At 48.5% G+C, this 26067-nt stretch overlaps 12 protein-coding genes across 12 annotated transcripts; 6 read left to right on the forward strand and 6 right to left on the reverse strand.

Annotated features, from left to right (window-relative positions):
* Window positions 1-867: 867 nt before the first annotated feature.
* N7533_002259 (uncharacterized protein) lies at window positions 868-1401 on the reverse strand (the record flags this gene model as incomplete). Its single annotated transcript, XM_057098909.1, has 1 exon — window positions 868-1401. The coding sequence occupies one exon, from the start codon at window positions 1399-1401 to the stop codon at window positions 868-870; it is 534 nt and encodes a 177-aa protein (XP_056964045.1).
* Window positions 1402-1942: 541 nt separating this feature from the next.
* Window positions 1943-3569, reverse strand: N7533_002260 (cytochrome P450; the record flags this gene model as incomplete). The annotated part of the gene is made up of 5 exons (XM_057098910.1): window positions 1943-2102; window positions 2158-2788; window positions 2850-2979; window positions 3030-3173; window positions 3225-3569. The coding sequence occupies 5 exons, from the start codon at window positions 3567-3569 to the stop codon at window positions 1943-1945; spliced, it is 1410 nt and encodes a 469-aa protein (XP_056964046.1).
* Window positions 3570-4861: 1292 nt separating this feature from the next.
* N7533_002261 (alpha/beta hydrolase) lies at window positions 4862-5848 on the forward strand (the record flags this gene model as incomplete). The annotated part of the gene is made up of 1 exon (XM_057098911.1): window positions 4862-5848. The coding sequence occupies one exon, from the start codon at window positions 4862-4864 to the stop codon at window positions 5846-5848; it is 987 nt and encodes a 328-aa protein (XP_056964047.1).
* A 23-nt stretch (window positions 5849-5871) lies between these two features.
* Window positions 5872-7704, reverse strand: N7533_002262 (fungal specific transcription factor domain-containing protein; the record flags this gene model as incomplete). Its single annotated transcript, XM_057098912.1, has 1 exon — window positions 5872-7704. The coding sequence occupies one exon, from the start codon at window positions 7702-7704 to the stop codon at window positions 5872-5874; it is 1833 nt and encodes a 610-aa protein (XP_056964048.1).
* Window positions 7705-10440: 2736 nt separating this feature from the next.
* Window positions 10441-13476, forward strand: N7533_002263 (Chitin synthase C; the record flags this gene model as incomplete). Its single annotated transcript, XM_057098913.1, has 7 exons — window positions 10441-10470; window positions 10533-10986; window positions 11033-11394; window positions 11474-12320; window positions 12394-12578; window positions 12694-13281; window positions 13339-13476. 7 exons carry the CDS (start codon window positions 10441-10443, stop codon window positions 13474-13476), a joined length of 2604 nt encoding a protein of 867 aa, XP_056964049.1.
* A 190-nt stretch (window positions 13477-13666) lies between these two features.
* Window positions 13667-14884, reverse strand: N7533_002264 (serine hydrolase domain-containing protein; the record flags this gene model as incomplete). Its single annotated transcript, XM_057098914.1, has 1 exon — window positions 13667-14884. The coding sequence occupies one exon, from the start codon at window positions 14882-14884 to the stop codon at window positions 13667-13669; it is 1218 nt and encodes a 405-aa protein (XP_056964050.1).
* Window positions 14885-15574: 690 nt separating this feature from the next.
* Window positions 15575-15893, forward strand: N7533_002265 (uncharacterized protein; the record flags this gene model as incomplete). The annotated part of the gene is made up of 3 exons (XM_057098915.1): window positions 15575-15642; window positions 15684-15739; window positions 15760-15893. 3 exons carry the CDS (start codon window positions 15575-15577, stop codon window positions 15891-15893), a joined length of 258 nt encoding a protein of 85 aa, XP_056964051.1.
* A 1138-nt stretch (window positions 15894-17031) lies between these two features.
* Window positions 17032-18350, forward strand: N7533_002266 (uncharacterized protein; the record flags this gene model as incomplete). Its single annotated transcript, XM_057098916.1, has 4 exons — window positions 17032-17219; window positions 17299-17731; window positions 17795-17992; window positions 18066-18350. The coding sequence occupies 4 exons, from the start codon at window positions 17032-17034 to the stop codon at window positions 18348-18350; spliced, it is 1104 nt and encodes a 367-aa protein (XP_056964052.1).
* An 810-nt stretch (window positions 18351-19160) lies between these two features.
* Window positions 19161-19845, forward strand: N7533_002267 (SEC61-beta family protein; the record flags this gene model as incomplete). The annotated part of the gene is made up of 4 exons (XM_057098917.1): window positions 19161-19163; window positions 19337-19462; window positions 19507-19675; window positions 19811-19845. 4 exons carry the CDS (start codon window positions 19161-19163, stop codon window positions 19843-19845), a joined length of 333 nt encoding a protein of 110 aa, XP_056964053.1.
* A 1664-nt stretch (window positions 19846-21509) lies between these two features.
* N7533_002268 (sodium:solute symporter family protein) lies at window positions 21510-23820 on the forward strand (the record flags this gene model as incomplete). Its single annotated transcript, XM_057098918.1, has 5 exons — window positions 21510-21622; window positions 21703-21875; window positions 21936-22452; window positions 22510-23163; window positions 23229-23820. 5 exons carry the CDS (start codon window positions 21510-21512, stop codon window positions 23818-23820), a joined length of 2049 nt encoding a protein of 682 aa, XP_056964054.1.
* Window positions 23821-24309: 489 nt separating this feature from the next.
* Window positions 24310-25024, reverse strand: N7533_002269 (rhodopsin family protein; the record flags this gene model as incomplete). The annotated part of the gene is made up of 7 exons (XM_057098919.1): window positions 24310-24331; window positions 24379-24419; window positions 24488-24520; window positions 24600-24624; window positions 24679-24712; window positions 24794-24847; window positions 24994-25024. 7 exons carry the CDS (start codon window positions 25022-25024, stop codon window positions 24310-24312), a joined length of 240 nt encoding a protein of 79 aa, XP_056964055.1.
* Window positions 25025-25428: 404 nt separating this feature from the next.
* Window positions 25429-26050, reverse strand: N7533_002270 (dynein light chain DYN2; the record flags this gene model as incomplete). The annotated part of the gene is made up of 7 exons (XM_057098920.1): window positions 25429-25493; window positions 25549-25618; window positions 25675-25701; window positions 25771-25805; window positions 25855-25888; window positions 25943-25965; window positions 26020-26050. 7 exons carry the CDS (start codon window positions 26048-26050, stop codon window positions 25429-25431), a joined length of 285 nt encoding a protein of 94 aa, XP_056964056.1.
* Between the last annotated feature and the right edge of the window lie 17 nt (window positions 26051-26067).

Consider the following 26067-nt stretch of genomic DNA (forward strand, 5'->3'; position numbering starts at 1 on the left):
GGGAAACCACCAGCCAGAAGCCAGTGCCCCGATGTTTCTGATGCCGAGTGCAGGTGTAGATCACACCAGGCCCTCGCGGGCAGTACCGGCGCCCATTCTTCCGGAGAAGAGTGGGCGTGGGTTGGATGTTGAAGATTCCTCCGAATTTCTCATTTGCGAGTGGTCTCGGTTGTGAGTTGGACTCACCAACCGAGGACAGGGGACGGTGTCCTCCTGCCGTGTGTAGCAAAGAAACGCAGCATGATGGGGGTGGTGCTTGGAGGAGAAAGAAGAAAGAAGTTGTGACTCCGTTTGAGAATTTGTCGTGTATGATGGGTAGACCGCCTTCTATTTCTAGTATTAGTCGGAGATTTACTGCCGGGCAAGCACAGTCGAGTGGAACTGTTTTGACACTTTTTTTTTTCTTACTAGTATTTTATGCTTTCAATTTCTTTGTTTGGAAAAGAATTATCTCTCTTGGCTGTGTACCTCCTTTCCTCGTGAGATTTATCGTAGATTGTCATTGTGTTTGTAATAGTATGTGACCCCGAGGTCAGAGTCGGCTTGTCAGTGCAGGCGAGATCTCCTCAAATGAACGAACTATATACTGCTGACCTTCAATCTTCACCTTGCTCCCCGGAATCCTCCAGGAGCCTGTTCCTTCCCCATCAAACCTACCGGTTCGAGTCATGGACGGCAGATTCGTTCCATTGACCCCTACCACATATCGATCCTTCCACCCCGAGCACCATTCTTCTCTTCTGACACTGACATCAGCACCACTTTTACTCACAACCCAGTTTCCCTTCGAGTCTTTCGTTCGCTTATGGATCTGAGTTTGCTGGAGAACCAGATATGTTCCCCAAATCCGACCCAGAAATGTCTTAGTCACGGTCGTCTCCCCTCGCTCAATTCTCCATCATCCGACTCAAGAACCCAGGACATGCCCCTCTTCGCGCCTTCAGGTCCTTCACGGAATGGAAGTTCTCTCCATATCTCTTCGTACTCGGTCACAGGAGCACCTGGCCGATCAGCCCGAGGCATCGACCCAGTCTCAAGGTCATCGCCATTTGGAAGAGTGACAAAGGTGCCACAGTCGGCACTTTCAAAAGAATTCTGAGAATCAAGCTCATGGGTGAAAGATACTTGGACTAGAGCTATATAAGCTTTGGATTTCGAAACAATTTTCGGAGATCTGGGGATTGGGAACGACGAACGGGGTTCTTGGCTTTCGATGAGCCTTTGACCGGCAATCGCCCAGCCTATCTTGCCTGTTGACTTTTCCATTCGCAGATCAAGATACCACTCGCCCACAGACATGACGATTGTATCTGTTGTCTCCTGGGCTGATTCCGGAAGCCATCGAATTGAAATGCGCGTGGAAAAGCGACATGCTGAAACAGGAGCTTCAGAGCTTGTCATGGTGAATAGAGAAATCGGAAGTGAGGGTTATTTCCTTTGATTGGACCCGGAAATCCTGGGAATTTATGATGGAAAATGAGACGGCGAGTTCCAACGGGATTTGGCGATTCCAAACTGTCCCCGATCGATGCACTAGCTCCAGTTGTCAAGACAAATCGGGTATCTGGAGGAGATGAGGGGGTCCCCGCTTCGCGATTGCGCTGCGACTGCCCGCCCGCCTCCGCCTACTATAAACGCCCCCTCACGATACCGACCACTTATCCTTCCTCGCCAGTGACTGCTAGAATGGGAAGAGATAAAACCTGTGTTCCAAGAACTTGCCGAATCGATACTCATTGGGCATGATAATATGTTTATATCGACTTCATTGACATGCATGATGTCAATAACAGCCCTGGAGGATTGAACAACTACGGGATTCTTAATGAAGTAAACATGGTATATCACTACCTACCTATATACACTAAATGTAGAGCAAATCGTCAATAATATCAGCCATCGAGCGCATCGCTACTACTACTGCAGGGCTTGAAACTTGAACCTAGATGGGCGAAAATACGAGCTTGCATGTCTGTCCCTTGGGCCTGGAAGAGATAATTTGATCGTCCAGTTCCATCGATCCGGTCATATCGGGAGCAACAGTGGTCTCAAATCGAGAGTAAACCTCCCTCAGAAGAGTCTTCATTTCCACCAAAGCCAGACTGCTCCAGGTTAGAATCTTGTAAAGAGGCAAAGAATAGTACAATCTCAACTTACTTCTTCCCAGTACACCCTCTCCCTCCAACTGCGAAGGCAAAGAAATTCCTATTTCTTTCAACTGCTCCCTTCATCTCAAGCCATCGGTCTGGATAAAATCGATCCGGCTCTGCAAATACATTTTCATCGCTGCGATGGACACTGTAGGGCTGACAGCTAACAATAACATGAGCCGGAATATAGTAACCGTCAATAACACGTCCACCGGGTGGCACATATCGTGGCAAAGACATTGGAATCGGCGGAGAATAGCGCAGTGCCTCTTTGATCACCGCATCTAGATAGACGAGGCTGTCTAAAGGTGATTCCACGGGTGCATTCTTCAATTCCTGCTGCAGTCGTCGTTGAAATCCCATGTTCTGTGGTTGAGAAAGTTCCCACATCAAGAAACAAAGCCCATCTCCAGTTGTGTCAATGCCTGCTGCCATATGATCTTTGCACTCTGCTGCAGCTTGCATGGGCTTGAGATTGGACTCCTCTCGCTTAAGCTTTTCCAGCAAACTGTGGCCATCCAATTCAATTTGATCAGTCATGTCCAGGACATACTGGTTTGCTTTGGGAGCGCTGCGTGGGTGAAGAATTTTCGGGAAATATGGCTCCAGCCCGGGGAGATAATAGGCTAACAAGCTTTCTATACAGGGGTTAGGATATTGTTTTCTATATTCTTGACGATCAAGCACGGTACAACTTACTTTGCAGGCTTTGGTGGTAGGTCAGCTCCTGCATGATCTCAAAATCCTTCTTTACGTTCAAAGATTTGAGTCCCCCAGGGCTAAACATAAAATGAGTAACGCAATCCAGTGCATAGCAGTGTAACAACACCTAGTATAATTAGCGGCATCGCTCTAGCAGACAATTATGGAAGTGCTTACATAGACGTCCACGCTAGTTTTGCCTGCGTCTGCACACTGCGCCACAAAAGTCATCGCGCGTTCATGGATGGCCGCCAGAGGCTTCGCTTTCATGACGTTAGTCATGGCGTAGCGCTCAGCAAAAAGACGTTTTCTCTTGCTGTGCTATGGGAAGTTAATGTCGAGATTTTCCATCTCCGCCAGGAGTCAAATTACCTCATCTTTAGGCAATGTAGAGAACATCGTCTTAATTTTGAATTGCTTGAACAGGGTATAAAACTCCGTCTTGTCATAGCCACTGCCGCCAGAGGCATATATTTCCTTTATCGAATCAAGGCTCGTGAAGGAGACCTCATTAGGCCCTAGTCGTACGACAGGGCCATATTGTCGATGGAGATGATGGACTGATTCTCGACGATTTGCTGTGAACTCTTGGTATTTGATCCATAGACTTGTGAACCGTGTGTACCAAGGTCCTGGTATCTTAATCAAGGGTGCCCGGAATCCTGGGCCAATATAATACCCGATGAAAAAGATCAATACTGCCCAAATAGCCAGCATGGTGGTTTAATTCATAGGATCGGACTTGATGAAGGGAAATAATGGTTGCGAAATATGAGGCATCACTGGGCTTCAAGCAGCCGGGTCGCTCATTTATAGACAAAAGCTTTTCTGGGAGAGGGACTCAGAACTTGCTAAATAATTGATGGCTGACAATTAAAGTATGCCGACCCGGCGAGGTTAGTCGGTTGTTGACGAGGAGGGGTGCGGGGAAAGCAAATAAGACGCGCTGAATGGCCCGGGATCGGCCTGATAACCTGAGCATGACAGAAAAGGTAACTGGAGGAGATGTCTAAGCCAGCAGGACTACTTGACTCAAGTTTTTTATCTAGCTCGGTCTTCTAGTAGGCACATAGTCCACTACCTTGTTGATGTTTGGATCTTGAAGTGGTGCCTGCATATAATTTAAATTTATCAGCTACCTAGGTATGAAGATAAAATTGGGTGTTACCATCCGTGGTCTCGCTAAACTTTTGCCTGTGTCTTCATTATCGCCCGTCAACGCTTGAAGAACCAAATTACAACTCCACGGTTTCCGAGTCATCATCGTCAGAGCTTCGATTATCGGAGGATACAATCTATCTGGTACTGCTTTCCAGACGAGCATCCTGTAGGTCTTTTGGATGCCAAAATTTGAGCTCGAGATTATTTGTTTCCAACCTTGGAAGATTTATAACTTGAACGGGGCTCCAAGGTTAATGGCGAAAATCTGCCAAACTGTATCGATTACTTCATAGAATGGCATGTTACACTTGAGAACAAAGTAGTGGTAAGGGACACCGAAGAAGACCTGCCAGTATTGTCTATATGTTCCTCCCCACTGAGCGCTTAACTAAATAGTATATTCATGAAGACTAAAGAGTTAGCCGCAATCCTGGAACAAGCCTTCCAAGGTTAGGGTCAACTTGAAGGTCAATGCCAAATGGAGATTGGATATCGGCGTTCGACTGAACGGGTGATCTTATAGGCCCAGAGCTAACTTATTCTTGATTGGTTAATCGGCGTTAGGCCCCAGCCTGACCCGCTTTTATCGGCGATAATTGGGCAGGTCCGAAAACGAAGATCGAAAGGCGAATATGATTGGGAATTGTAGTGTTGTCCATTGAATCAAATGCGTCATATTTGCCAAATAGTCTATGGTAAACCATTGGGGGGGCCTTTTGCCGCGGCATAACGCCGATGACCTTTGGTTATTTAAACCGGGCGACATTTGATGATCAGCCCTGGAGGAACATTAAATCTTTACAGTCAAACTTATACCAATAGCCAGTTCTTATTGAATCAAATTCAAAATGCCTTCCCATGGTCAATATACCACTGAAAAAGTCGAATATATCTCTCATGGGGAGACTGTCAGTGGTATCTTTTTTCGTCCCACAAACGTCACAAAACCACCCGGCGTCGTTATCACCGGTCCATATTCTTTTGTGAAAGAACAAGCGCCGCTGCAATACGCAACTCGCCTCGCAGATGAAGGCTACGCTGCATTAATCTTCGACCCCCGCACTGTTGGTGAAAGCACTGGCGAACCCCGGCGACTGGAAAATCCAAAAATGAAAAATGAGGACATGGTCGCAGGACTTGACTACCTATCGGCACGCGACGATGTCAATCCAGCCCGGCTCTTCTTAGTCGGGATCTGCCAGGGAGGCCCTGAATCCTTGGATGTGGCATCCTACGATGACCGAGTTACAGGCGTGGCCTCGGTCTCGGGATACTATCGAGACCATGAAACCGACATCTACATGATTTGCGCTGGGTGTGTTGCATGGACGCCCGGTGCGGATATCGCGAAAATGAAAATGCCCACTCCCGAACAGGGAGAAGCCCTGTACAAAGCACGACTTGAGCGAGCTAAACAAGCACGTGAATTGTACGAAAAGACTGGGGAAGTGGTGTATCAACCACTGGTTGATCCGACGCCCGCTGACCCTGATACCGGATCCCTAGCCGGTCTTCCAGGGCCAGTCGTTTGGTCCTGGTATGGGCCGTGGACATTGAAGGGATTCGAGAACCGATACGCGGTGATGAGCGACTTGGACCACTTTGACTATACCACCGTTCCCGGTGTTGCGAAGCTGAAAAAGCCGGCGCTGCTGATCCATGGCGACAACTGTATGAATGCGGCGGCCGCTAAGCGCCACTACGAGTCAATTCCCACAAGTCAGAAAAAGTTGATCTGGAACAATGAGGTTTCCCACTTCCAGCACTATGATCAGCCGGATTGTGTTGATCGCAACGTGGGGGATATTGCGGCCTGGTTTGCGGAGATCAAATAGAATGCAATTGACAAGAGCTATTTTCAATGATTGAACTCGTTCATCACACCCCAGAAGCTAGCATCTGAGAAGGTGCCTTCAAAGTACCAATTATCTGTAACGTTTATAGCAAGTGGATCCAAAGACAAAAAGTTGGGTGTATCCATGAAAGGGATGGGGGTGCTTGAAATATGATCGAAGAACAGGTCATGGGTTGGGTGCGGAGGTAGAACAGCATCAAAAGAGGGTTCCGACGGTGCATCATTAGAGTTAGCTGTATCGCTATTGGGGGAGATCCATTCTGAGTTGCTGAGAAGTGCCCTAGTGTTCTCGGTTACCGAGATACCGAACCGATGTCTTAGGCGATGGTACAAGCTGCAGGCGACACCATGTGCCGACTTTGCCATGGAATTGGATTGACCAATGATGTCCAGCATTTGTATCCCTCGTTCAACAACTTTGATACACTCTGTTCGTCTTTCGTCATCCTCATTCGGAAAGACGAGCCAGCGTGCTGAAATGAGAACAATCGCATCAAAAGAAGCGTAGACCGGATTAAACACCTTGCGCTGGTGCGGCTCCGACTGATGAAATAGCCATTCCTGTGAATTAAGGATATATATTCCAGCTTTAACGGCTTCTGTGCGACTGTTGACAACAGAAAATATGAACGGTCGATGAAGTGCGAGAAGAACAAGGTGGATGAGCGAGAACAGCCCTTTTCGGGCAACTGGTAGCCATTCCAATCGATCAAACTTCGTATCTGGATTTTCTAAACGGCACCAGGAGGGCAACAACTTTATATCATTCTTGATTGCGGCGTGAATACGTTCGACCAGTGGGTAATCTTGAGAGTTAGCACCGTTATGTTCCATCTGGTGAATGTCCTTGAAATATCGATAGGCCACATTATAGCCGGCGAGGATGATGTCAAATGGCCGAGGAAGCTCAGTCTCGGTTTGCCAATGCGCGAATAAATCTTCTCGTCTTTCATTGTCCTCTATTGTTTCAGAGAAGCGATCTATTTGGAGATCAGTGGATATTGGTCGACCGAGAACGACAGCCATATGGACGTCCCAAATATGCAAGACGACCCAGACTTTGTGACCAACGAGACTGACATTTTGTCTCTCACGCTTCGGCTCAACTGGAGATTGTTCGGATACAATTCGCCCGGTATGTAGGCCAATTTCCTGTGCATCGCGGATTGTTATGCCAAGCGCATGCCAGGCTTCAACAACTTTGCCGCTACTTTTCAAAAAAGAGGCACGTAGTAAACCTGCTTGTACCATTGCGATTTTGATATTCTTTTTCCCCAGAAGTGCGAGAAACTCAGCGCCTGTATCACTATATTCGGCCCCAAGATCATGGAACGTCATACCAGCCATGGTCATGAGAGAATTAATCATTTCATCATGGGGAGGGTGAAACAGGAGGGCGTGTGCAAGGACTTGAAACAGTAGTGCTGGAAACACAAGGGTCTCTTGCGCCAATCCTCCAAAGCTCGTTTGAAGGTCAGAGTATGAGATCCTTCCCCATGCCTCCAAGCGTTCCTTAAAGGATGTCTCATCAAGCAGGTCATACTGCCAATTGATTCTGGAGAAGAACGTTTGGACCAAGGTGTTGATGCAAGCCTGCGAAGGCAGCCGACGGACTAATTCTTTATAGTTTCGGTCGGCATCGTTTCGGAAAGGGGACTGGTTTGTGGCAGAGAGGTCAACTAAGCTAGTATCCTGACCTCCATACAGCTCCGCGGTTCGTAATAGGCCCATGGAGTTGTAATTGCCATGTTTGGAATATCCTAGGTCTCGGATCTTGTCCTGAAATTCGCTAGCCCCCTCAGGGCGCGGTCTAGCAGGTGGGCACAGATGCACCATATCGGTGTTACCGCTGATTTCCGAGGGACCACTCTCGCCGGAACCGCATCGCGTGGCTTGACCTCCCTTCGATCCAGCGTCATAATGGCAAAGATCCTGCGGTCGCCAATTAGATCAAAGGCGGTGTTGCGTCTAGAAGTATGAATACCTGCGCTTCTCGCTTAATGCAGTTGCAACATGGATACTGGCGATCGCACTATTCAACCTTTAGTAAATTTCTTGTTTGGCACTTTCGTGGGGGCTTCCTACTTTTTGCTTGCGTCGATGGCATTCACTACAAGATATGACAACTCTCCTCCTTTCTTGAGGCTTGCGTTGTTTGGTATTGAGGTGCGCCCTTGACGGGGCTAGCCTCGGTGCCATATTGCACAACGATTCTAGCGGTTCTCGGATTGTGCTGAAAAGGATAGATGCCAGGGTATGGAGGGAGGGGCACCGAGGTGGGAGTGTATTAGAAGTTTCGTGTAAAATACGATATTAATAGTCACCCTCGGCTGTATACGGGTTAGCGTCGTTTCGGGTACGGGCCGAGAAACAAAGTGCGTATGTTTAGTGTGTTTAAGGTGTCCAATGCAGTATGGAATGATAAAATCTGTTTTAGAAATTTCCACTGTATTCCCGAAGACTATGCCGAGCAAATGTACAGCAGACCCCTTTCTTGTCAATAGAGCGATAAGGTACTACTAAAGACAAAATCTCAACGATTTTCTTATGCGCTATTTTTCCTCTGAAGCGCAATTTCAGTGAGATAAACTGGAAATTGGAACTCCCTGATCATTATCTGTTGCTAGCAGTAATTTTTTCTTCATATTAGAATATATATGATTACTCGTAAGTTGAAGCTGTCAAATCATACCTTGGATAGCCCAATTCGAAAGCCAATTTGTATTTCAAGCCGATAACTTCGTTTTATGTTGCATATCTCGAAGCTCGAAGTGAGCGCAGAAGGAAGGGCGTGCGATATCCATATTGCCTTTGAGAGTACCGTAACTGTGCCAAAAGGGCTGTCATCAGCACATACTTTCTGCTCTATGTTGGCCAGAGTTTGAATGATCCAGGAACGTTGAGATATCTCACTGGAGCCTCGAGCCTGTATCTGAGTTGTCTCGATAAGTTGAGTTTGAAAGCTATTGAGATAGATTCTGCAATCCTTGCCATGAAGCTTTTTGATCTTGATACTAAGCGGCAGCGGTTGACCCAAGAGAAGCCAAGGACCATTCAAGAGTTCAATTTCAACTTGCCACGTCAGTGGAACTGTTGATCCTGACAGTTTTGGGGAAACCACTATGTATTTCTCTTCGATTGATGGCTTGTGGGGAGAAATTGGTCCCGATACGGAATGGAATAGTATATCGCGTGTCTAGCATGACCCAGTCAGTGTGAGCACTTCATCTAACTATGTATTTGAACTGCATTTTGAAATACTCAACTATTTTACGGTAAGCGTTTGGGATCCCACGGCCCGTGATGTTCACTTCGAGCGTATATCTTATCTCTGCTGGCGATCCGATTCCACCCGTTGATGGAGGAAGTCGTCGTGATAAATGTATCCTGTTCTTTCGCTTTTTCCAATGATTGCTAATGAGTCCAGGAAGAGGGATAGTCCCGCTTTTTTGACTTGATTGGGAGCAATCTGATGCTTGAGGAAACTGATGGAAAACGCAACTTAGTTAGTATTCCGGAGCTTGCCAGACTGGAATGAAGGCTTACCGGAATGGAAAATTCAAAGATGTTTCTTCCTGCTCTCATGGCTTTTCCTTTGCATGTATCACGTCCGGATTCAGTACTGGGAGAAAAGATGCAGAGAGTTGATTGGAGCATCTTTCAAACGATTTAGTGGTAGATACTCAAATGTGACTTTGGGGATCCGATACCCGATGCGTCTCACTCTCTTTCCTTGAATCTAATCTTGATATTGCGATACCAGAAAGAGTTACAGAGATGTTTGATATTTTAGCCAAAGAAAAAGCATCTATGACTACTTTTCCCGTGACCGTATCTTGATAAGTATATGTGAAATCATCGCGATCCAGTTCAACTTGGGCCACCATAGTTAGGCGCCGCACTGGAGATGTTCTGGGCCTGAAATGCATAGGGAGAACCTCGGGTTCTTTTCTCAAGGATATTTTAGATAAGATACCCGTTCAAGCTCTCTTTTGGTGTCTATGGTCGCATAGTTGTATCGTCTTTTGACGCCTACCAGAGGTATCCTTGCTACCCACACCTCCGAAGGAAGACAACTGTACAATTTCCACCACGGATGCTGTACCACCTTGGTCTCACCTATTCTTAGGAATAAACCGGTTCATGACTTGGTGATTTCTTTCCGCCGCGGATCAAGTCAAACAGATCCAGACTGCTTTTAAATGGGAGGCCACCGGTTTGAAATAATGGGTGTCCCTCATTTGTCGGCGGGCATAGACTGACGGAAGCCCATTCATTCCTCTTTTCTATTTGTTCAGACTAGATCCACCTTAGCCGAAGCATGTACATTCGGAAATCTCCGTAAACATACATGGTCCCATATCTAACTCAAATGACCTAGCATGCGCGACTGCCCGAGGTCTTGCCAAGGCTGGTGAAGGAATCTACCAATATCATCCTCGTCTTGAAACGATTTTCAAACCATCTCCCAGTCCACTGAATCTCTCTTTATTTTGAATTCTTAGCGAGAAATAGATCGCACGATGGAGCACCACTCAAACCCACCACCTCCGCCACGGAGCTCACGCAGCCATGTCGTCCCGGGAGAACTCCTCGAACCTCGTGAAGTAAAATACACAGCAAAAATGAGAAGAAATTTTACCACAGGCTAAATCTTTTGACAGAGAAGCCCCGAAAGCGATGAGCAGATTCAACCTAGCCAGCCTCTTCTTCAGCCCCCGAACTCCCATCTAGGTCCGCCTTCCCACCCACCTCCAGACCCGTATGGCGGCCCCGAGCAGTCTCTCAGTGTTCCCTTACCCCGATACCCATCACCGTATCGTACGAGTGCAACTCTGTCAGCAAGCTCATGCTATTCGGAAGCACAAGATGGAGAATCCCCCGCCCCATCCGAACATCTCAACAATGAGACGGGTTCGACAACCTCCAAACGCTGGGCAGCACGACAGAGGGCCACATCGGGGATAATAAGGCGATATCCTACACGCCGAATCAAGTTGGTCAAGGGAACGGTGTTGAGTGTTGATCATCCAGTCCCAAGTGCGATTCGGAATGCTGTACAGCATAAATATCGAGACCTGGAAGGAGGCTCATCTGAGGAGTTCACACATATGAGATGTATGAAACCGGCCTCTACTATGGAACCAAGGGCTAACTATAGCAGACACGGCAGCAACCTGCGATCCCGATGAATTTACTTTGCAGCATGGGTACAATCTACGGCCGTCCATGTATAATCGGCATACCGAAATGTTGATTGCAATTACATACTACAATGAGGATAAAGTTCTGACTGCCAGAACCCTGCATAGTGTCATGCAGAACGTGCGTGATATAGTCAATCTCAAGAAAACTGAGTTTTGGAACAAGGGAGGTCCGGCATGGCAGAAGATCGTTGTCTGTCTCGTATTCGACGGCATCAAGCCATGCGACAAGAATACTCTTGACCTATTGGCTACGGTCGGCATCTATCAGGACGGCGTGATGAAGCATGATGTTGATGGAAGAGAAACAGTTGCCCATATTGTGAGTGATTTCCATTTTTGATTAGTAAATTTTGTGAGGGTCGCTGGCGGCCTAAGTATTGACCTGTTCTTTGTATCAGTTTGAGTACACAACTCAATTATCAGTCACTCCAACACAGCAACTAATACGACCTTTGGGGGATGATCCAACAAATCTACCACCCGTACAAATGATGTTCTGTCTCAAGCAGAAGAACAGCAAAAAAATCAACTCACACCGCTGGCTCTTCAACGCATTTGGGCGAATCCTGAACCCTGAGATATGTATATTGATCGACGCTGGCACAAAACCTGGACATAAGTCTCTCCTAGAGTTGTGGGAAGCATTTTATAATGACCGACATCTTGGCGGCGCATGCGGCGAGATCCACGCCCTTCTCGGCCGTGGCTGGAGAAACGTCCTCAACCCACTAGTCGCTGCGCAGAATTTCGAATATAAAATCTCCAACATTCTCGACAAACCGCTCGAGAGCAGTTTCGGCTACGTGAGCGTTCTCCCGGGGGCGTTCTCTGCATATCGATATAGAGCTATCGTTGGCCGACCGCTCGAACAGTACTTTCACGGTGATCATACGCTCTCCGAAAGACTTGGCAAGAAAGGAATCGAGGGGATGAATATCTTCAAAAAAAACATGTTTCTAGCAGAAGATCGGATTCTATGCTTTGAGCTGGTTGCGAAAGCAGGATGCCAATGGAAACTCACCTACGTGAAGGCTTCGAAGGGAGAAACGGACGTCCCCGAGGGCCCAGCAGAGTTCCTCAGTCAACGGCGGCGCTGGTTGAATGGCTCGTTCGCAGCGAGTCTGTATGCGACTATGCATTTTAACCGTATCTATAGAAGTGGGCACAGTTACATTCGATTGTTAGCCTTCCACGTTCAGCTGATTTACAATATCTGCCAGCTTGTGATGACATGGTTCTCTTTAGGTATGCCCTTTCTTTGACGTTTATCTCGTCCAGATCGACGTTGATCACTCACAGCGTACTTATTCTCGAATAGCATCATACTGGCTCACTAGTTCTGTTATCATGGACATCGTCGGAACACCAAGTGCAGTCAACCACAACAAAAGTTGGCCATTCGGAGCAGATGTCACTCCGATATTGAATAATACGTTCAAGATAGGATATCTGGCGTTTCTCATGCTCCAGTTCATCTTAGCACTGGGAAATAGACCCAAAGGGGTAAGCTTCATATTCTGGAGATACACATGGATGAATTCATGTTGAGTGAAAACTGACATATCAAAGGACAAAAATGTATTACACTCTTTCCCTGATGTATTTTTCTCTAGTCCAGGCCTATATTCTCGTCCTATCTTTCTACCTGGTCGCACAAGCACTCACAGGCGACAATCTGAAGTTCAACTTCTCCGACGGCGTGGGCGTCTTCCTGACATCGTTCATCAACTCAACCGGCGGCCTCGTCCTAGTCGCTCTGATATCCACCTACGGGATTTACCTGATAGCTTCCATTCTCTACCTCGATCCCTGGCACATGCTCACTTCGTCTTGGGCATATTTCCTCGGCATGCCATCTTCGATAAATATCCTGATGGTATATGCTTTTTGCAATTGGCACGACGTATCCTGGGGTACGAAGGGTTCTGATAAGGCTGATGAACTGCCATCAGCGCAAACGAAATCTGATGCACAGACAGCATTCGTTGAAGAGATCGACAAGCCACAGGCTGATATTGATGTTCAATTTGAACAGACGGTCAAGCGGGCATTGGCACCGTGGCGAGAGCCGGAAGAAAAGGCCGAAGTCAATCTGGATGACTCCTACAAGTCGTTCCGGACGAATCTCGTATTGCTGTGGACATTTAGCAATGGTCTTTTGGCACTGTGCATTAACAATGAAGGGATGAAACAGCTTTGTCTATCGGTATGTTGAATTGAAATGTTGACTACCGCACAGGGGAACAATAACTAATGATAGCAGACGACCTCAACGCTGCGCACAGCGTGGTATTTCAAGGTTATTCTCTGGGGTACATCGGGTCTTTCTATCTTTCGATTTTTCGGGGCACTCTGGTTTCTCGCGAAGACGAATGTGCTTTGCTGCTTCTACAGGCGTTGAAGACTGCCTCCCCTTTCAAGTCGCGATATTACTGTTGTGGCATTTCGGAGAGAAGATGTACATAATACTATATTTGAAGGGCCATTTTTGCTTGTATAATGTTTGAATCTTTCGCCCAGAGATAGCGAATCTTCAGAATGGAATCTTGACTAGCACCTCATTCAATATGGGTCAATTCCTCATCACCCATCTACTGGCTCTTCTGCCACGTTGCATGCTTCCGGTACACACCACGACGGAAAACCTGCTTCAGCGTAGCTCCAACCTCCATGTCCAATGGCACCTTAGCCATTGGAGCACCGACACCACACAGTCCATTCTTCCGATCAATAAACCAAGCAAGCGTCATTCCCCCACCCCAAGTCAAGGTCCGCTCCCCATACCAACCATCCACATCTTCCAACGTGAGTAAACCACCAAGACCAAATCCGCACTTCGTCTCAAGATCCACGCCGACACGGAAAAACTGACCGAACGGAGACGCCAAAGCCGCCTGGTGACTTGCCGTTGCTTCAGGGCCAAGTCTATTTTCAAACATCCCATCAACGGTCCCGGGCCGCAGTAACTTCCCATCATTAACCAGAACAGCGTGAAGAATCTTCACAAAACTTGCAGCAGACATGAAAAGTCCATGTCCGCCAAAATCTCCCTTCGTACGCGCATTCATCTCCCCAGATCCAACCACCGCCCGCCCAAGCGCATCAGGGTCATCCGGATTCAAATCAACCAGGCGCTCACGGAGGTCATCCCGCAACACAGGATAAAATTGCGCATCGTGGATATCCAACGGATCAAAGATCCGCTCCTGCATTCTCTCCCCTAAACTGCGACCCGTGACACGCTCGACAATTCTCCCTGCCCAGTCCAGACCAGGCCCATACATCCAGCCCTTGCCAGGCTGGTAACTAAGCGGGTAACAGAAAGTCTCCTCAACATTCCTCTTCTCGCCGTCCTTCAGGTTTGGTTCGACGAATTTCTCGCGCCACTGCGCGATGAGCGGGTTTAGGAAATGATAATTCAACCCGTCGCTGTGCGTGAGGAGCATTTCCAGCGTGACGGGTTCGTGGACGGCTTCCAAAAGCGGTGTCTCGCCGTCGTCAGAAAATCCCGTGAAGACTTGCTTGCTTGTTAGTTCTGGGGCGATGGCGGAGAGATCGCCCGTGAGGCTGAGCAGGCCGTCATCGACGCATTGTAGGGCGGCGATCGCGGTGACTATCTTGGTGGCGGAGGCGAGGTAGATGACATCGTCTAGTTGCTGTGGGCGCTTCTCGCCGGAGAGCAGGGTTCGCTCGCCGAAAGCTTGATTGTAGGTGAAGTTGCCATCGGCGTCGGTTGCGCAGATGACGGCGCCGTTGATCTGGCCTGCGTCGATGGCGGCTTGGAAGCTGGATTCGATATCGTCGGGCATTATAGAGGATTCAAGTGTCTTCCTTCGAGACCTTGTCTTCACTTGGAAGTTTGATGGTTCTTTTTGGTACGCTGTTGAAATTATAACGGCTTCAAATTGTTCAAGAAGCTTAATTGATCGCCAAGTCTCAGACAGAGACTAAGTAATTAGTATAAATAGCAGACGTGGGGTTCGGGGTTCGGAACACGGAATGGGCCCAGAAGCCGGTCAGCGCTTGAATACGGGACAGCCGCGCCTGAGGATGATCTTAGTGGACATTCGGGGTATGTGCAACGTTATGAGTCAACATCCAACAACTCAAAGAGACGAATGAAACTAGTAGACATGGAGGGGTTCGGTCGGACTACAGAACAGATACAGAATCCGGAATGCATGGGTACATTCAGAATCAGGCGTCCTAAGACCGAGAGATCATGTGAGATGTTCTTGGATTCAACAGTAAAAGAACTTCATTTTCGGTATTGCGCACTAATGAGGTAGCTGGTGTTCGAGGGGCAGCAATTAGACTAGACTGTATAGCCTTTGGATTCTACGATTGCGTAGGTGACCGGGGCCTATATTGATAGTGTCACTTTTGATGAGGACAGCTCGCGTGAGGGCATGGTCCAAATGGAAGAAAGTGAAAGTAGAGTCCAAGTCACCAGAGAAACAGCTAAATATAGGGAACAGATCATGTAGTCGATCTACAGAATGGATCGCATGAATGGATCGCATGAATGGTTCGGGGTCCAACGGGCTGCGCAAGCCTGGTGGGGCCGGTGAGCGGTCCAGACTGCTCGATCCCTGCATATCTCTGCAGCTTGCTCGCAGATGAGATGCAAACCAAGATGAAATGGACTCGACAGGTCAGCGATCGTGAGTTCCCAGTCTACCAGACCCGATGCTCCTTGTGGCGAGGCCCAATACCAATCTCGGAATGGAATGGACTGGAATGTTGTTGGGCTGGGGGTCCGCTATGTTTCAGAAGATTGCCGGTCAGTACCGGCCACTCTCTCGCATGTCACCATAAGCAACGGGGCGAGGCTGGCAATCAACACAGTCAGGGCCATCAATAGATTTACTCAGCGGATTCCTGTATGGTTGCACGAAATTATAACATCATCCCAGGCTCGTATTGCCCCAATTGTGCCTGTGGCTGGGTTTGGGGGCCAAGTTGATAAACCACAGCCACCACATTCCATTCGAGGCCCCCAGCCTCAGCCACTGCATGTTTCACGCCTTGCACTCAACCTAGTCCAAATTACCTCCTGATGAGGACGATCAGAGTTATTTTGTGTGGCTTGTTAGACGAGAGTGACAGGACGCCGCGGTTTCGTAATAATTGATCGGAGCAGTTAGGTTGGGGGGGGGCACGGGACCAGGGAAGGCTGAGCAGGCAGCCATTGTAAGGAATGGGGACAAGAGTTGCGCTACTCTCACTAGCGTAAGTGGAGTGTGCCCTGCAGTGTGTTCTGTGTGTGCTGTGTACTCCGTAGTGTATGTTGTGTGTGTGTGAAGTCTAGAATTCCCATCGAAGGCAGGTGCGTGGCTGCCAAGTCTGGGACCCGTGGAATACCTTCGACCCCAGAAATGCACCCCTGATTGTTTTTTCCCTCTTTCCACTCCGGACTCAACTCAACTCTTCCCTTATCCTCCACTCCGTCCACTCGTTTTCTAGTGAGTTGAGGTTGATCTTGCTTCCAACTTACCCACGCCAATTCCCGTTCCCGCGAAAAATTACCAGGCTCTAACAGCCTCCCGTTCCCTCGTTCAACGGTAACCCACACTGGGCTCGACTCGATTCGACTCGACCCGACATCTATTCTCAACTTTGATGTGCCTGGCAATCTCCCCTCGAGTCTGATTATTCACGAACATTTCGCTCAGCTCAGCTCAACTCAACTCCAACTGCGCCGGTTCCCGCAGAAACACGCCAAGCCGGACACACGTGCCTTTCCTCGGTGTTTCAAAGCACCCACGTATCAGGGACAAGACAGCGACAGCCCTTCGTGCCACCTGACACCGTCTTCCCTCTTCCCTCATTATCCAAAAACACCGCCTCTCCGGTGGTCAATACCGTCACTGTGCCTTACCCCAACAACTCTGCGGAGGAATCCGCCTCAGGCCCTTTTGCCAAGATTTCATCGCGAGAATCGCACGCTTCCCTCATGGGTCCTGCCGGCTTCGACCCTACGTATTATCCGGAATCCGAGCGGTTTCGCGCTCGCGAGACCTACTCCAATGCGAATCCCGCCCCCGTTGCGACGAGGAGGATGTATATCCCCAATACCCGATGGACCTGGGTATTTGCGATCGTGACGCTCGTTCAAACGGTCGTTACCCTCGCTCTCGAATGGTGAGTACTCCGCATGGAGAGAACTTAAGAAGCGACTTCCAGTCCGATCCCGGACGAGGCTAACAACATTCTTTTCCAGTTATGTATTTGCCAACTTCCAGATCCAAGAAAAGCCCAACGACATTCCCGCGTCCAAGACGATTCCCACTTTCCTCGCCCTTTACAGTTTCGGCTTCATCTACGAACTTGTGCTGGTCTATGATGCACTGCGCATGAAGAACACCATTCAGATCATCGGTCTTTGCATGTGTAACGTGGGACTGCTGATCTATGGAGCGGTCCAAGTTAAACAGATCAACACCGCAGTCAACGAGCTCACCGACCAGAGTTACATCAAGCCCGAGGTTTGGGGGGAATCGAAGCCATTCTTGATCGTCATTCCGTGCATCGTGGGAGTCGGGAGTGTTCTGATGACCTTCGTCGCTTGGAAACTCTATGATGAATTCGCTTGGACAATCTACAAGCATATCAGTGCCGATCTTCGCATGAAGCGTCGCTATCTGACGTACCAGGTCAGACCCGTCACCTCTTAATACCCGCTTGATGACTTACTGACTTGTATATCTGTGTTCTAGATTTATATCGCCTTGTTGAAGTTTGATTTCTTTTTCTTCCTCGGCTTCACAATTCAGTTTCTGGTCATCGTCTCGTCCAATAAGCATGATGCGGAGTTTTATCTCACCATCATCGCCGTTCCGGTGACAATTATTATCTTGGCTTTCGGCGCCTTCTTTGTCCGCCGGGAATCTACTCCGGGAATGATCGCTATCATCGTAAGTCTATCATGTGTCTCCCAAGAAACAAAAATAAAGTTTATTGGATAGCCTGCTCACCATCACATTTCAGCTCCTCTTCTTTGCGGCCATGGCATACTTCATCTTCAAGCTGTTCCGTATGTACGCGCAAGCAACTGCCACGATGTACATCGCCGCTCGGCCATCAATGACCTTCTTCGCCATCATTACCCTGATCCTCATCGTGATTACCATTATCAACGCGTGCATGTGCGTCAACAATTTCAACCATGGTCTCAAGCCCCACATTCAAAATAAGAAGGTTCGCGCCGAGGAGAAATCGACCGAGCTCTCCAATGTTGAAGGCCAGGTTCCCTCCCGAATGATGATCGATTGATTGCGTTCCAACCAATGGTATAGTGTATTTCATGGTGATCTCTTTCGGCGTTTGGACCTGGAGTAGTATTCCTACTTTCTGATTTTTTTCTTTTCATTTGTGATTCCTGACCACCCCGTTATTTAAGCCTGATCTCTGCGTTCCTGATTTGGACCCTGCCCCATGATACCTCACCTGCGAAAACTATGGTCTCTTTTCATGTTTTTCCCCCATCCATCATTTCCGCCGATGGTGCCGGGCACAAAATTCTTGTGATTTTTTTCCCTGTCTGCTTTCCCCCTTTCCTTCATATATCCCTCACGAAAGCACCGGTGGCGTTTTTTTTCTTTCCTTTTTTATTTATTGGCGATGATTCCCGGGGTGCTCTTTTTAAGTTTCCCATGTCACTTACGAGTGCAATGTCAATTGGCAGTTACCAATGATCACCGCTTAGTCTTAGATCTAAGAATCAATTTTGAATGACCTCGATATGACCTGCTCCGTGTAAATAGAATCATTTAAATGCTGCTACCTACAATAAAGTATGTATCAACTAGTAGTGAGGTTGCTCATAGTAGGGAGTAAGTAAATTGTGTCTCAAAGTAAAGCTCTCTGATTGGTGGGCTTTCTGTAATACATACGCAAAGTTACCACTATTCAAGCGGGACACAGCTCCCCGTGACCATACCAGTACCGCCCCTCGTATCGAATTAGGAAAGCGCGATCGTGGCCTCATTGGAACTCCGCAAATCCTCTCCTTCCAGCCCTGATCTTCTCCCCCAACTTTCTTTCATTCACTCCTTTCCCTTCAACCCTCCACCTCAATTCACAATGGTAAGCTCCTTCAATCATTCAATTGCTCATCATCGCATCCGCTTCCCCAATCCCAATCTCCCCAGCCCAACACCTCCTTTCCTTTCCATTCGAGCACCCCCATCACCCCCATACCCAACCGTCCCCGTATTCCTGTCAAATCCATCTACAGCCCGCTAACAACCTCACCATAGGCCTCCCCCCGTCCTGCCTCTCCTCTGACCTCGGGCGCCGAGTCTGGCGCCGACTCCAAGTCTGCCGGCGCTGCTGTCGCCTCCGGCTCCGCTGTCGGCCGTCCTTCCTCTCCCACTCCCCCGGCGGTCCTCGTGCTGCTATGCGCCGCCGTGCCGCCGCTGACCACAAGGAGTCTCTTCGCAATGTTCGCCCCAGCTCTACCCGCTCTGCCGGTGCCGGTGGTTCTTCCGGTACCATGCTGAAGCTGTACACTGATGAGAGCCCCGGTCTGCGGGTGGACCCCGTTGTTGTTCTGGTGCTGAGTCTGGGCTTCATCTTCTCGGTTGTTGGTCTTCACGGTACGTTGCTTCATACTGTATCGCCCGGGAAGCCGATTTCAGATGGCTTCCGTTCGGAGTTGGAATTTGGATATCCAACTTGACGGGCGTGGTCCAATTTTGGTTCTGATATTGATACTAATATGATGTGAACAGTCATCGCCAAGGTCACCCGCAAGTTCTCCGCATAAGCGATTCTCTCGATTCCATCTCACCCCGTGCTCCGCCCTTCACAGTTAAATCTGGCAAGGTGTGGATGACCGGCCCGGGTTACGAGACGCCATCCCTCAACCCTCAATCCTTCTCCTATACCCCTATGAAATTTGATCCTGGTTCCGAATCTGAATTGCGGCCTGGATCGTCTCCTGGCTACTCCGTTTTTCTCGACATACGTGGTGTTTTCTGTTTTTTTCTTTCTCTTTAACTGTGGGTGCTGCGGACTGCCCCATGGCCTATCCGCTGTATAGGTCGACTTGGACCCTTGTGCATGACCTTGACCTTCTTCCGCAACGTTTGGTCTGCGACTTTTCGCGCTGAAATAGCCGTGGCGCTCGCCTGGTGTGGTTGGGGGCTTGGAGTGTGAAGGAGTCTGATGTGTGTGTACCATATCAACCGAATGTGTTTGCATCGAGTAATGGACTTGACAATTCAAGTGACAATGTTTTTTTGGCTTTTGTAAATTGTAGACTCCCTGGAGAAGGCATCGAGGTTCCGAGTTGTTGTTGTCCTGCGAGTGCGGTGCTTGCGATTGATTGTAGACGTATTCATTTAGCCATGGTATAGTTTTTAGAGCGGCCTTGATTGTATGGATATCAAGCCGAGAATTAACCACTTGCTACTCTATATCTGCAAGTCTTTTGTCCGCGACTGAATAGTACTCATCTAGGCCCCTAAAATTCCCGTCCATTTATCTCAAAGGGATACAAACTCACATAATTTCTGCTGTCACTGGAGCTTAATCTCTCACCCGCACTTGTGACAGCCCTGGGAGGGTACAGCTACTAGCGCATGGAAATCGCCAATGACTACAGACATCGACTAAGCGGGGTCCTATCAAACAGTCACCCATTTATCAACGGACTCGCCCGATCGATTGACCTTCTCAGGTCAATGCTCATATTCTCGTGGTAAGCACCCCAGACTCCACTTTCGGAGACCCTTCTTATCATCACCAGTCCCTACGCCAATCACAACCCGCAGAACTATTCCAGGATGGAGCCAAGAAAAGCGCAACTGATAAGCCTTACACTCGTCGAATCGTCTAATAGTATTAGGACCCGCGATAGCCCAGTACTCCAATGGGAATTGGACTACGGAGTAGAAGTCGTGGGTTTTTGGTCAGCATGATAAAAATTGATGATCTCTGGAGAAGTTCTTTGGTCCGGGGGCTAATATACACATCCCGCGGCTGGGGTTTAGTTACCGGCTTATTCCTATGCCATTACGAGAGCAATGTCCTTTGACAGAGCCCTTATCTGGGCCAGGATAGCGGGTCCAAGGTACATTGGACGTCCCTATCTAAGCTCAGGCGCTAGGATAGAGCGTTGACTTACCGTCGGCTGGGGTTAGGACGTGCGAATTCGGAGATTTGGATCGTTCTCCTTCTCGGCATGCTTGTTATAAAACAAGTCTCCCCTTATCCCGAATGTCATGGTTCGCCAATTGTGGCTTTAACTTTATTATAGGGCTTGAAAACTTCCAAATCCGGTTCATACTTGGATTGTTTAGTCGATTTGCTCGTCTTCTGCATATTCATCCCTTGCAGCTTTCTTTTCAAACTTTTTTTTTTGGCTTCCCACCTTATATTTTGACTTCGCCCTATTGACCTCATTAACAAACTGGGTCTGAGCTCAATATGGCTGTCGCTTTCACAGCGCCCTTATCCCAGGGTTTTGGGTATGGCATTATCCTTGGATTGGGATTTGCTTTTGCCCTGGTGATGATCTTTATTACATGGGCATTGAAACGGTAAGCTTTTCAACTCCGAAGTCTATAATTGTTTCATCTTGGAATAAAATCCAGTATCTAACATATGCTATTTACTATAGGTACCAACATGAAGTTCAAACCTCCGAGATGTTCTCGACAGCCGGTCGTTCCGTCAAGTCTGGCCTCGTCGCTGCTGCCGTCGTGAGTAGCTGGACATGGGCGGCGACTCTGCTGCAGTCGTCGGCCGTTGCGTATAAATATGGAATTTCGGGTCCTTTCTTCTATGCTTCGGGTGAGTACCGTTGATAGTAGCATAAAGCCTCTGCGGCATAGTGCTAATGGATCTATACAGGTGCAACCGTGCAAATCCTCCTCTTCGCAACCATTGCCATCGAACTAAAACGACGAGCACCGAACGCACATACCTTTCTCGAAGTGATTCGAGCCCGTTACGGTACGGTCGTCCATGTTGTTTTCATCGTTTTCTGCCTCATGACAAACATCCTCGTCACGGCCATGCTATTGACTGGTGGCTCTGCGGTCATGACCTCCCTCACTGGAGTTCACACTGCGGCAGCTTGCTTCTTGCTCCCCATTGGTGTGGTGCTGTATACTCTCTTTGGTGGTATCAAAGCTACCTTTATCACGGACTATATGCACACTGTGGTTATCTTGGTCGTCATTTTCCTCTTTGCGTTTTCGGCATATGCGACCAATGCCGAGCTTGGCTCGCCGGGCAAGGTCTACGATGCCCTTGTTGAGGCTGCAAAGAGACATCCTGTCGAGGGAAATGCGGAGGGAAGCTATGTCACTATGCGCTCGAAAGAGGGTGGCATTTTCTGGATCATCAACTTGATCGGCAATTTTGGGTTCGTCCAGTGCATACTCTCCCCATACCCTAGATCAAAGAAGCTAACATCAACTAGAACGGTCTTCCTCGACAACGGCTACTACAACAAAGCCATCGCCGCAAGCCCTGTACACGCATTTCCTGGTTATGTGATCGGGGGTCTTTGCTGGTTCGCCATTCCCTGGCTCTGCGCCAGCACAATGGGTATCTCGGCGCTGGCCCTAGAGGGCACAAATAGAATGAGCGACAGTGATGTCACGGCCGGACTAGTCCTCCCCTTCGCCGCAGTCAAACTTCTCGGATACAGCGGTGCAGTTGCGACTACATTGATGATCTTCATGGCTGTGACTTCCGCCTTCTCGGCACAGTTGATTGCCGTTTCGTCCATTTTCACCTACGATATCTGGCAGGCCTATATCGAGCCATCTGCCAAGGGCAAGAAGCTTGTCTGGGTGTCGCATATGTCATGTATCGTCTACTCGATTATCATGGCTGGGTTCGCAACGGGCCTTTACTACGCTGGTATCGGCATGGGATATCTGTACCTACTGATGGGTGTGATTATTTCCTCCGCTGTCTTCCCCGGTGCTATGACTCTTCTATGGAAGGGCCAGAATTGGATTGCGGCCGCTGCATCTCCACCACTTGGACTCGCTGTGTCTCTTATCGCATGGCTCGTGGTCGCGAAGAAGGAATCCGGCATTTTAACCGTGGATACCACAGGAGCGAAGTAAGTTATCTTCCAGCTTCTCTCGACTGACCATATGACCGCATTCCACTAACAGATAGAATTAGCTACCCCATGCTAGCAGGAAATGTAGCCGCCCTCCTCAGCCCAATGATCTTCTCGCCGCTCTTCACATTCATCTTCGGCTCCCAGAACTACGACTACGAGTCAATGCGCGCAATTCGCAAAGTTGACGACTCCGAAGTCGCAGCTGCAGCTCACATCGACCTAGAGCTTGTCCCGGGCGAAGGACACGAATCCTCCGCCGCACAGGCAGAAGAAGAAGAGCGCAAACTCAACCGCGCCGCGCTATATTCGCGTACCCTTACCGTCTTCATGGCTTTTGCTTTTCTCATCCTCTGGCCGATCCCAATGTATGGGAGCTCGTACGTCTTCAGCAAGAAGTTTTTCACGGGTTGGGTTGTTGTTGGCATCATCTGGCTGTTCTGTACATTGTTTGGCGTGGTTGTTTTCCCTGTGTATGAAGGTTGGGAGAGCATTAGTCGTGTGTGTCGCATGATGTTCCTTGATCTTATGGGTCGGAAACCGGTTGTTTGGCGCGGCAAGGCGGATTCGTCTCATCCTTCTGGTGTTGTGACACCGACGGAGGCTGGGGATGAGAAGAGTAAGGACGTAGAGGATGTGAAGCCCTCTGTTTAGGATTGGGATGATGGTACGATAGGTCTATGATTGCCGGTCTTTGCGCTTTACTTTTTATACCCTAGCTTATTTTGGTTTTTTTATTATTAATATTCTTGAATGTCAAGTGCTTCCCTTTTGGATTTCTAAAAGAAAGAAAAGTGTGGTACAGGTATGCGAGTCACTCGAAGGACCATTCATCGATATCAGAAGTAAATAGAAAGAAAGTAGAGAGTAGAAACCGACGCCGAAACTTGAACAACTTGAACTTGCTGAAATCGGACTGTAGTACGCACCACACCCTCATGATATCCCCTCTTTTGGCCAAACAAACAACTGGAAAAGTACTGTGATTGCCTGTGTCTCAAGGAAAGGCCTTCAAGGATCACTTGTAGTCCTGTTGCGGTTGCTGTTGCGGCGGCGCTTGTTGTTGGTACCCACCATAAGCTTGAGAGGGGTGGCTGAGGACCCCATGCCATTTGCGGTGGTGGTCGTGTTTCAGGAGTGATATCAGGTCGGTCCCTGGATGATGCTAATTTAGACCCGCATTACCTAGCTGGTCAAGATGGGGTGACATACCGAAGATCTTGGCTCACGCGACAGGTGTAGCATAGCACCTCCTAAATTATATGTTAGCTCTAATACATTGGTTGAGGTTCAACTTTTCTTTAGAGGCTCTAGTACTTACCTTGTACTTGTGGGTTGAGAGCGGGATCAAAGGCTGTGCCATGGTGATGTTAGTCATCTCGTCATATCCCCCGCTGTAAGGGACAACACATCAAGAGGCAGAGAAGGCGTACAATGAAGCAAATGGTAAAGAAGGGCCTATCAATAACTGTTAGATCGTAATTCCAGCATGTTGTAAGATTCGGTACATACCATCTAGTCACACAATGACCGTTCCAGTGTTGGCCTAACAATGGTGAAGCATTAGTGTGACGCCCCCTAGGAGGCAAGCCACCAGTCATGAGGAATATTATGAAAGGTCACTCACAGTTGTAGCAGTAAGCGCGCACCTGCTCGTAGCCTTCGAGCATGCCCGTGAACTCTGTGGCTTGGATCAGTAACCCGAGGTATACTACTAAGCAGGGTGGAGATGTCCACAAGGTAAACACCCGAAGAACGGTGCCAGGAACAGGTCCCCACAACTCATGTTTGGAAGCTCCATGTGGACAATAGGACATGGCTACATACCGTGAGTTCCAAATGTGATACAGAAGGCCATGATGATTGATGAAAGTTAGAGATGGAATGATGTTCAATGGACTGAAGGCAGCTGTATTCGGGGAGGCGCTGGGTGTGGCTTGGCTGCTTGGCGGCACGTGAGGTCCATGTGATCCAACATGTACGGAGTACGAAGTACGCGAACTACATATCGAAGAGATTCTCAGATCTCACCAATTGAAGCTCTAGGGAGCAGATAATAATGAGATCCTGAAAACATTTGATACTGATAGATGACAGTATGTACAGGATGCCGCAACTCTCTCGCGAAGAAAGTGCTTGTTGAAAATCAAGAGAAGAGAGACTCGAGGTTATGAGACAAAGATAAAAAGGATCGCTAGAAATGGTATTTTGCGAGGTTTCTCACGGGATCTCCCCATCTGTCGTCTTGGTATTTGTTGCCCTTTACTGGGTCTTGAAGAGGAGGATCGCGCAGTGTCCAAGGTAGAAGTAGATGAAGTGCTTCGTCTCTGCCGCAAAATGAGTATAAACAGAAAGTATGAGGACAGGGTGTTCATAACTGACCGTGAGTAACGAAGCTTCCAAAGTTCCGGCCAACAATGCAGTGCCAGGTGGCACCCTTTCGAGAGTCGAACTGGAGGGGGTTATCAGCGACGATGCGGGGAGGGGTGAGGCGGGCAAGGAGCGAACCTCTTTCTTGATGTACTGGGCGATGTCCTGGGTGAAAGAATTGTTAGAAACTGCATTGAAATAATTGTAATTTCTGTAGGTTCGTAAGGGACATACCTTCTCAATGTGATACTTCTCCATGGCCTCAATCGCTGGGGTTTATCAGTCATGGCTCGTGCGCGAATCGTTTAAGCCACCTACCAAGAGCAATGGCCTCCTGCTGCATATCCTCGGTCTATCAAGTAATGTGAGCGCTAGAACTCTGGATGTAATTGTCGATCGGTCCTACCATATCCACCGACTTGATTTGTGCTGCGCCTGGATGTTAGCAAATGGAGTCTGGCTCTTGGTGAAGGTGAAACTCACCCTCCATCTTGTCCTTCTTTTCAGCGGTCATTGTTGGGTATTGTGAGA

This window comes from Penicillium manginii, assembly GCF_028828005.1.
Source record: "Penicillium manginii strain IBT 31320 chromosome Unknown utg000002l:1.0-5564898.0:1.0-5567710.0, whole genome shotgun sequence".
In the NCBI taxonomy this organism is placed as follows: domain Eukaryota; kingdom Fungi; phylum Ascomycota; class Eurotiomycetes; order Eurotiales; family Aspergillaceae; genus Penicillium; species Penicillium manginii.